This window comes from Lepisosteus oculatus, chromosome 9 (assembly GCF_040954835.1).
Source record: "Lepisosteus oculatus isolate fLepOcu1 chromosome 9, fLepOcu1.hap2, whole genome shotgun sequence".
NCBI lineage: Eukaryota > Metazoa > Chordata > Actinopteri > Semionotiformes > Lepisosteidae > Lepisosteus > Lepisosteus oculatus.
Genome location: NC_090704.1, coordinates 1,932,941 through 1,942,959, shown reverse-complemented (window position 1 = coordinate 1,942,959; position 10,019 = coordinate 1,932,941). Strand labels below are relative to the sequence as shown.

At 49.9% G+C, this 10,019-nt stretch overlaps 1 protein-coding gene across 1 annotated transcript; it reads right to left on the bottom strand.

Moving 5' to 3' along the window:
• Positions 1-4,184: 4,184 nt before the first annotated feature.
• On the bottom strand, positions 4,185-9,287 carry dr1 (down-regulator of transcription 1). The gene is made up of 3 exons (XM_006634698.3): positions 8,538-9,287; positions 7,873-8,036; positions 4,185-5,643 (listed from the first exon to the last, which is right to left on the bottom strand). Exons 1-3 carry the CDS (start codon positions 8,755-8,757, stop codon positions 5,497-5,499), a joined length of 531 nt encoding a protein of 176 aa, XP_006634761.1. The 5' UTR covers positions 8,758-9,287; the 3' UTR covers positions 4,185-5,496.
• Between the last annotated feature and the right edge of the window lie 732 nt (positions 9,288-10,019).

Sequence of the window (10,019 nt, the reverse complement as noted above, 5' to 3'; positions counted from 1 at the left end):
AAACATTTTTACCACAAGAAAATTATTCCTAAGTAGCCCTGTGATGTCATCGTTCACTTGTTCTTCATGAAAGGCCCCAGCGTTCCACGGTGAAACCATAGCCCTGTGTTTGACTTGAGTGTTTGGACATTTACTTTAACTCTAGCCATTTTCTCTGCTCCCTTTTTTCAAGATACTAGTAAAAGGGACATCCTTTTCCAAATGTAACGGGGTTTTGTTGAATAGAAGTGTATGCTTCTGGAAAGCAAGTGCTAAAACACAGCAGACATGAAGGGGGTCGCAGAATCACAGAATCTGATCCTGTGTCTAGACTCGCCAGAGTATGGCTCCCTGACTTAACATCTCCCTCAGTCGGCTTCTGTCTGGTCTTTCCATCCGAGGCTTTGAACGTGGAATCATTGTCACCTACAGAAGGCCCGTGAAATGCTTGCAGCTAAAATTAAACTGTGCTATCAATTTTTCACATCGTGCCGCCAGGCCAGCAGGGCTGCACTTAGCCTGAGTAGTTTACATGTTGGCACCTGCCCGCATGCTATTGTATCTAAGAGGAACCTGCTTTAATCTCGTTTCAAACACCGTCCCTGGCCAGCACAAGAAAAATTAACTGTGAAGGGAATCTGGCCAAATAAATATTTACAGTGAGGCTTTTGAAACGCTGGGTGTGCCAGCGCCTATTACTCAGCTGCAATGAGTCCAGTTTGTCTGTTTTTACAGGCACTTCTTTTAATCACAGGGTGGCAAATTCAGTGCCACCTTTAACTGGCGTTGAGCAGGACCAGGCATTATGGGTTCCAATGCACAGCATGTTTAAACTATATGTTCACTGCACTAAACTAACCCTAAACCTCACGAAGATTAAAGTGTTAGTGATAATCCCACTGAAAAGCCTAGGTATACAGTGCGTGTGTTACTTGTCATTAATCCCATAAGATCTCCAAAACTCTGGGTTTTTTGTACTTCTTCTTTACCTTAAGATCTTGTGGCTTACCTCCAGAGAGCACCTTACAAGACAGAACCTGAGTGCAATCTGATATTCCAAGTCCATTGATCTCGGGCGACGTGCAGGTGATGTGAATGCTAAATGTCCAGGCTTGCCTGTTGGAGCTCAAAGTGTTCAGGAAAGTCCAAGTCAAGTGTGTGAAGCCCCTTCTGGGGAAGAGGAAAGCCCTACTGCTCTGCTGCTCGCTCAGAGAGGTGCACCTGGATGGAGCACTCCTTTAGTATTTGGACTTCTTCCAGGGATGTCTGGACGCAAACTGGACATTCAGCGATTTAATTTATTTGAAAAGTCACGTACCTCTAGAGGTAAAGACAGGATTGTCATGTCTCTCACACACAGGAGACACTGGTTAGTGAATATTATTTCTTAATAACTTTTTCCATGTTTTAACAGAGCATTTGCATCATGGGGATAATGAACTGGGATGCTGGAAAGCAGACTGGGGAGTAAGGTGCAAGTGTGGTCATGCTGGCTTATTAGTGTTATTCCGTTCTCTATGGAAGAGGCAGAACGCAGTGGGGGACTGAGGGGGAAATGTAAACTTAGCAGACCCTTAGCAAGGGGGCGAGAGTCCGGAACAGCAGATTTGCGTGACGTTATTTACAAATGGGCTCCAAGCTAATGGGAACACATGGGAGGGGAGAGCTTGCAGCAGCAGCAACAGTACACTACTAGAGGACATATCCCAGTATCCATGACTGAGGACGAAGCGAGCCGAAAAACTGGAATGAATCACCTAGCAGTATCCCAGCCGGGAGGGGGGGGGTCCTTTCAGTCACTGTGGAGTTTTACAAAAAAAAATGAGGCCAGCAGAAACTCTGGAATGTAGCGGCGCGAGTAACGATGATTGATACTGACAGGGCTGCTTTCATGTTGCAATATCCCCTTGCCACCAGCTGCGAGATGGAAAGAAAGCACTCTCTGGAATTCACAGCGCTCGCCCGGAGTAATCCCCCGCTCTCCTGCTGCGGACGTGAATGGATGGTTCTGGATATGCCGGAGCGGAAAGGGGGGAGATGGGATGATTTCTCAAGTAGCCACCCCCCGTATCCCAGAGGGTAGCTGATACAAAGAACAGCCCCCTCCTCCCCTCCCCACCTCCCACAGCGTTGTTGTAGTGACTCGAACGGAGGCCTGTGGAGATGCCTGCCTTCGCACAACAACATTTATACTGGCCCCCGTTACCCCACACACCTCCAGAGCCCCAGGCACAACGATCGCTGCGAGGACCGCCCCATTCAACTCAAATCCGACTCTCTGGGACAACACAAGCTTCCCACTGAAACCGCTTAAGAGGAGCAGTTTAATTGGGCCCCAGGATACAGAACACCCTGTCCCAGCAGGAAGGAGAATTCTCTCACTGTCCTGTGTTTGGAGTCACCATATTACTTACGTAGGTATGAACGCGTGTGTGAAGATAGACTTTGCCATGATTCATGAGAGATTTAATTTACAGTTAGTCTTGTTCCTTGTGAGATTTGAAGGGGGGTGAAATCTATTATAATTTGTTGTGGGGATCAGCTTCCTTCAATTACAAAGCCCATAGGGCTTTCAACCCCAAACTGTCTCAACACACACACACAAAACACATAAGTGTCCTGGACGGCACAGCAGCTACACACCTTAGAAACATGGCTCTTTTTTTGCAACTTAATTTAGAAATGCGGCTCTTTAAATAGAGACTCACAGAACAAAACAGCTTCCTGCACGAGCTTGTTGAGAGCGATTGCACTTCGGGTTGCAGCCTGTGTTTGGCATGCTTATCACGAATGTGGTACCAATTAAAAGGAGAAAAAATAAATTGATTCCAAATGTGCTTTGACATTTTTTAGAGAACGCTTTTCAAAGGAATTTTCATTATATCTTAAGGACTCCCCCAAGCAGGAAATATTCGTCAGCTGTCTCAAGTATTAAATTCTCCTTGCCAAATGCTCAGGACCTAAGGTTTTTTTTGCAATATAAACATCTGATACTTCACAAAAACACCAAGTGACTCTCACAGGAAAACCTGTCATTTGCCCAGTCTTCACACAAAGCTGATGGAGAGCATTTGCTGTACTGAGCACCATCTCTACTCTAAAGAAAAGCCCGCTGCAAAAACAGCTAATTTCGCTGCCTGCTAAAAAAAAACATTGCTATCAATTATTAATCGCTGGTGCCAGAGCCTTGTGGAACTGAGTCAGAAAAGGAAAGGCTTTTATCTCTCCTTACATCTCTCTGAGGCAAAGCTACTCAAACCAGGCTTTTCATTTAATTGATCCCAGTTGGAAGATATGACTGTAAACGTGCTCTCAGTTAAGCTTCTGTCAGCTTCCCAGACTTGAAGCAGCATGCAGCAACAAGAACACGAACGTTACTTCACTACGGATCAGGCGAGCGAGGGGGAAGAAGCATTCGTCATGGGAATGCTTAACTCAGCTGCTTTTGATCTCCCTGTTTCTCAGACCGCATCCTTGTAACTGTTTGCGGAAAACCGTGATACCAGACGCGGTTCTAGCTACAACAGCAGCGCCGCCCTGTGGTCACTAACGAAGCTGCAAGAACCCACACTGGATTGTCTGCATGCCTGTGGCATCTGGTATCGGGCAAAGGAAATCTGTTGGATGGGTTTGATTTCCTGTCCCACCTACAGATTCCACGTGTACATTTTGTAATGTGGGTTTTCAAAATACCAAAAGGGTTGTGAAAAATGCACCAAAACAGTAAAGGAAATTATAACACCCACCCACCTGAAAAATTCCCCAAGACAAGTCTTTAGTCGGGAAGCTGATTACAGGTCACAGCACGTTCATGTAGGTTCCCTCCAGGCTCTCCGGTTTCCTCCCACAGTCCAAAGACACGTTAACTGGTTTCTGGCAAGACTGGCCCAGGCGTGAGAGTGTTTGTCTTTCTTGCGATAGACTAGTGTCCCATCCAGGGTGAACCCTGCCTTGCACCCACTGCTTGCCCGGATAAGCTCTCTCTCCCGCTACACTGCATAAGAAGACGCGAGTAAAAAACTGAAGGATTTATGTTCCGAGTCTTTAAAATTCTCATTTGTCAATTGAGAATGATGAATTTAAATCAGACTAACATTCGGGGAGTCGGGGGCATGAGATTTTAGCAGCATGTTATTTTAAACTCTTAAGCAGAGGTGGAGGAAAGGCAGCAAACAGTTCTGAAATACATTTTACATTCATCACAATTCACTTTTTATAAAACGTCAATTTTATTGCTTAGAGAATACAGCTTGTGAAAAGGCGTGAAACAGGTAATTGCCATTAGAAGTCACCAATCATCACTTATGATTCACCACACATTCACAATGCAGATTTTACACATTGCTCATGAAAAATCCGTATCCTCGGGTATCAAAACTAATCAAACAAGCTTACAATGTGAAAATTACATTTTTGTACTCACTACACAAGCAGAAGACCTTAAAGTTTATTCTTATACATGGAAAATTTATGCAGAGAAGATCCAGAATGTCTTACATTAAATTTACCTTAGCACCCAAGGCTTCTTCGTGGGGGTTGTTTCCTGCCAGGGTAGTTCTCTCTTTGGTACTACAGGATGAAAGTAATTCCTATTTGTCCCCAGGTTTTACTTCCTGTGAGCAGTAAGTTATAAACTGCAATACTGTTCTGAGAAAAAAAAAAGCCTCAACCTATCTTCATCATCTCATCACTACTTCTTTAAAAAAGTACCTAAAAGTAACCAAAAGTCACATTTCATTTTACAAAACGGTGCAAAAACTTTCTTCAAAGTCTTTACGCGAAGCTCTGTGCATCACTAAAGGGCTTATAAGGGCAGGGGGGAGGGGGGAGGGGAGAATATTTCCATATGAACAGGGCAAATCATACATGAGTTTTTTAAGGGGTCAAAAGAAATCGCGATCAATAAGACCTGTTTTGCTACACCTATTCCAACAGAGGGGTTTAGATTTGTAAAGGGAAAATATATTAATACAAAAGGGTAAATAAGGGGGCAATACCTGAAGAATGTGAACACTTTCCCACCACACTTTGATTATGTGTATGTTTGATTTAGGCATCCTCTTTGCTGACATTGCTGCTGTTCAGGAAATGTAAAGGTCTTTCATCTCGGCCACGTGTGCAAGATCACCGACTTGTTGAAGAAAACCTCCATACTGGTACAGAAAGAAACAAAAAGTGGCGAAAGGGAAGATGGGCAAGTGGGGGAACCACAGGTAAGATGATGGTCACTTTAAAAGCACAAAACAAAACTAGCCAAACTGTCTGGTTTCATAGTATGACGTAATGGGGGGAAAAACACAAAAAGAAAAACAGCTAGTTCAGCTTTTCCCCGATGGCGCGATCTTAAAACAAAACAAAAGAAACTGAACGGGAGACAGTACAGTCTGATTGGACTCCACCGACGGGCAGAAGGCATCGCAGCTCGGCCGACGCCCCCGCCCCCCGACACGTGCAGAAGAAGAGGAAGTCGGCGCTGCGGGGGGCTGCAGCGAGGCCAGCGCCCCCGGGACCCTCGGCTCACATGTCGTCCTCCTCGTCCTCGTCCTGAGAGGAGCCGGCCTGGCTCGCGGCGCTGGCAGAGGCCGCTGCCAGCTGAGCCTGCTGGGCCGCCTGCTGCATCTGTAACCACTCCTGCTGGGCCAGCTCTGCCTGCTGCTGCCGGGCCTGCAACAGCAGCAACAACAGCCACCTGTTCAGACACTCCTGCAGCGCACACCTCGCCAGCCCCACCGGCGTTCAGACACTCCTGCAGCGCACACCTCGCCAGCTCCACCGGCGTTCAGACACTCCTGCAGCGCACACCTCGCCAGCTCCACCGGCGTTCAGACACTCCTGCAGCGCACACCCCGCCAGCTCCACCGGCGTTCAGACACTCCTGCAGCGCACACCCCGCCAGCTCCACCGGCGTTCAGACACTCCTGCAGCGCACACCCCGCCAGCTCCACCGGCGTTCAGACACTCCTGCAGCGCACACCTCGCCAGCTCCACCGGCGTTCAGACACTCCTGCAGCGCACACCCCGCCAGCTCCACCGGCGTTCAGACACTCCTGCAGCGCACACCTCGCCAGCTCCACCGGCGTTCAGACACTCCTGCAGCGCACACCTCGCCAGCTCCACCGGCGTTCAGACACTCCTGCAGCGCACACCTCGCCAGCTCCACCGGCGTTCAGACACTCCTGCAGCGCACACCTCGCCAGCTCCACCGGCGTTCAGACACTCCTGCAGCGCACACCTCGCCAGCTCCACCGGCGTTCAGACACTCCTGCAGCGCACACCTCGCCAGCTCCACCGGCGTTCAGACACTCCTGCAGCGCACACCTCGCCAGCTCCACCGGCGTTCAGACACTCCTGCAGCGCACACCTCGCCAGCTCCACCGGCGTTCAGACACTCCTGCAGCGCACACCTCGCCAGCTCCACCGGCGTTCAGACACTCCTGCAGCGCACACCCCGCCAGCTCCACCGGCGTTCAGACACTCCTGCAGTGCACACCTCGCCAGCTCCACCGGCGTTCAGACACTCCTGCAGCGCACACCTCGCCAGCTCCACAGGCGTTCAGACACTCCTGCAGCGCACACCTCGCCAGCTCCACCGGCGTTCAGACACTCCTGCAGCGCACACCTCGCCAGCTCCACCGGCGTTCAGACACTCCTGCAGCGCACACCTCGCCAGCTCCACCGGCGTTCAGACACTCCTGCAGCGCACACCTCGCCAGCTCCACCGGCGTTCAGACACTCCTGCAGCGCACACCCCGCCAGCTCCACCGGCGTTCAGACACTCCTGCAACGCACACCCCGCCAGCTCCACCGGCGTCCAGACACTACTGCAGCGCACACCTCGCCAGCTCCACCGGCGTTCAGACACTCCTGCAGCGCACACCTCGCCAGCTCCACCGGCGTTCAGACACTCCTGCAGCGCACACCTCGCCAGCTCCACCGGCGTTCAGACACTCCTGCAGCGGACACCTCGCCAGCTCCACCGGCGTTCAGACACTCCTGCAGCGCACACCTCGCCAGCTCCACCGGCGTTCAGACACTCCTGCAGCGCACACCCCGCCAGCTCCACCGGCGTTCAGACACTCCTGCAGCGCACACCTCGCCAGCTCCACTGGCGTTCAGACACTCTAGCCCACAGCCTCACAGCCCGCAGCGTTGGCTCAAGCTGCTAGGGCTCCGCTGGAGCTCCCATCTTCCTGTTGTGGACTTCCTGTGGCTTCACCTTCACCTGCAATCTAAACCAGTCTTGGCCCTACAGGGGCTGGGGCACGCAGCCGACGGGAGAGGCCACCCTGTACCGTACACTGCTCTGTTAGCCCTTCCACACATTCAACGAGATCGAGGTTTGGACGGGGCTGGTACTTTAACGTCACGGCACCAGCAGGACAAAGAGGATGTGGACCACACCGAAAGCTTCCCATTCCTCACTTCAGTAAGCGTGAGGACTGCTCCTCTGCTGAGGCGGGCTAAAGAGCGTTCTGACTATGAAGGCAGCACATCCACAGAAAATGAAACACCCGATCGAAGGTCAAGGCGGTGTCGAGTAGAGGGTGAGCCTTTGGACTCTTGACTGGCAGGCTATGGGTACAAGTCCCCACTGCAGAGCGCTGGTGTACCCCCAGTGAGGTACTGTAACCAGCTCTGCTCCACCAGGGTAAACCAGGATGGAGCCGTGGGGCTCTTGTCTGCATCATTCTACGCCAACCAGGATGAGCTAAAGCATCTTGGGTGTGGCCTCCTGTCATTTGTATCCTTATGTCCTCAAACAGCACAGAGCACTACTGCACGCATGATCCAGGAAGAGCAGACTCCCACTTGCACCACTGGGGCAGAGTAGCAGACCCCCCCAGCGTTGCAGTGACAAGGTGAGGAGACGGAATGCGAGTTTGGCGGCTTTACCTTGGCGAACAGCTCCTGCTGCTGCCGAAGGAGCTCCTCCTCAGGAATGCCGAGGTTTTCCAGGCGGGAGCTTGCCTTCCTCCTCTTGAGCGCGACTGTTTTGCACTCTTGCAACACATCTTTTACTTCGGTGATGTAGGAGGCAAAGCCCAGGCTCTCGAGCGCTAGACAAAACAGACAGTCCTGTTTTAAGACACCCACGAAAGTCACTGTTCCAGGTTTAAAGCACACAGTACCTCCGGCACCTCTGCTGTAATTCATGACACTAAGCATCAGGATTCCTGTCATTTCTCTCAGGAAGCACTTTGCTCCCATCATGTACAGAATTGTAAGGATCATGACAAAGCTTCGCAGCAGGGTTGGTCTGTCTGCGTTACATTTAAATAAATCCAGGAGGTGAAGGAATATGTACATCAGAGGGTTCGGCTGTACCCAAACCGTAGAACGCGTTGCCATAATTGTTTCTTGTCCCTTTAACAAGCAAGCCACACAATACAACAACAGTGTGTGAAGCCTCGCTGTCAAAGTCAGCGAGTGGGAGTGGTTTTAAGGGGGAGGTTAAAAACGAGACCCATTAGCAAACGATTTAGCCGCACAAATCTGCGAGCAAAACAGTTCGCCCCCCCAAAAGAGACTGAATAATAGGCATCGGTAACGACTCTTACCGTGTATTACATGCTCAGGAGAGATCGTTTTCTTTTCCGACTTGTTACAGATCTCGTTAGCTTCCGACGAAATGAGGTGGATGAACTCAGTGCAACAATTCACCACCAGCTCCCTGGCGTCGTTCGCCACCCGCACGTTAGGAAGAGTTTCTTTAATCATTTTATTAATAGCTGCCCGGGGTATAGTGAGATCGTCGTCGTTCCCAGACGAAGAAGCCATTCTGTCCTGCCGTCCTTTTCCCGAAACACTGAACCTCAGCTGCGATTCGACTCCACGGCGGCCCGAACGGAGTCTCAACTGCACCAACCTACAGCTTCTCCGCCAAACTCCTAAGTACACCCCAAATCCCTGCTTTTACATCAATGGCGCTGCACCCTGCACAGTGTCTAACGCTGTCAAAGCGACCTATTGGATTTTTCATCCACCAGAAAAAAAGCGTAGGAGAAACCAACAGGATCAAATCAGCCGGTCTCCAAGCAGATTTCCTATCGCCTCAGCTGCTATTTAATTTACACATGATCCTAAACTCTTTAGACTGGCTTCCGCTGCATTGTAATTCCACAGTTTCGAAGGGACTGTTTTTCTCTCTCTCTAATGTTATAAACAATAAGGCTTATAACACCAGCTCCGAGAATAACATAATACTTTTGTTAATTCATTTCGGTGCTCGGTCCACAGCACCAGGCGTTGAAGCAGCAGGGTTTCTAATCGATTCCGGAAGCTATCCCATATTGCAACGGGTGACGTTTTTCCGCATCCGGCGACGTCACGGAATGTTGCCACACAGCGACCAATAGGGGGAGTTCGAGCCAGAGGGATGCTCTGTGGCTGGGTCTGAAATTGCCCAGCGTGGAGCTCCCTTGAAGTCGGCTGACCTGCAGTATACGCATAGACAAACAAATGCATTTTTAACTCTGCGTGAGAATAACGTCCATAGCGTAGCCTAGAGGCTTATCAAGCCTGATCTTATCCTGAGTTCGGCAACAGTAAAAGGACTGAAATTACCCCCTTACAGGTTGCTACTTCATTGCAGGTTAACCCACGGAAATGCTGGACTCGTTTGCTCAGCTGGGTGGGTAGGAGTCGCTGCGGTGAAGTAACCTCCTTTGAAGGTGCAACAGCGGTGTTCCCGATTCACAGACCTGTACTCTGCGCCGCCCCCAACATCTACTTCGATCGCTTTCTGGCTGCCATGAGCTTTAGCGACACAGGATAATAATAATTCCTCGCGGTTATATAACGTTTGTTATCTAAAAGGATCTCACGTTATCCGCCACCTGGGCGATGCACAGTCAGCAGCCTTTTATCTTTAAAAAAGTTTTGAATATAGCAAAAAGTTTAATAATTTACTATAAATGTATACTCTGTAGAATGATAGTTAAGTTAAAGATGAGGATAGGTTAGTGTTCATATAAACAGCACTGAACTACACCACTGTGATTCTATAGATGGATTATATATAGAATATTCTATTCCAAGAA

Coding starts and splice junctions, on each gene's coding strand:
- dr1 (XM_006634698.3), bottom strand. CDS start 8,757: ATGGCTTCTTCGTCTGGGAACGACGACGATCTCACTATACCCCGGGCA. Junction 8,037..8,537: donor TCCTGAGCATGTAATACACG/GTAAGAGTCGTT, acceptor TGTTTTGTCTAG/CGCTCGAGAGCCTGGGCTTT. Junction 5,644..7,872: donor AGCAGGAGCTGTTCGCCAAG/GTAAAGCCGCCA, acceptor CTGCTGTTGCAG/GCCCGGCAGCAGCAGGCAGA.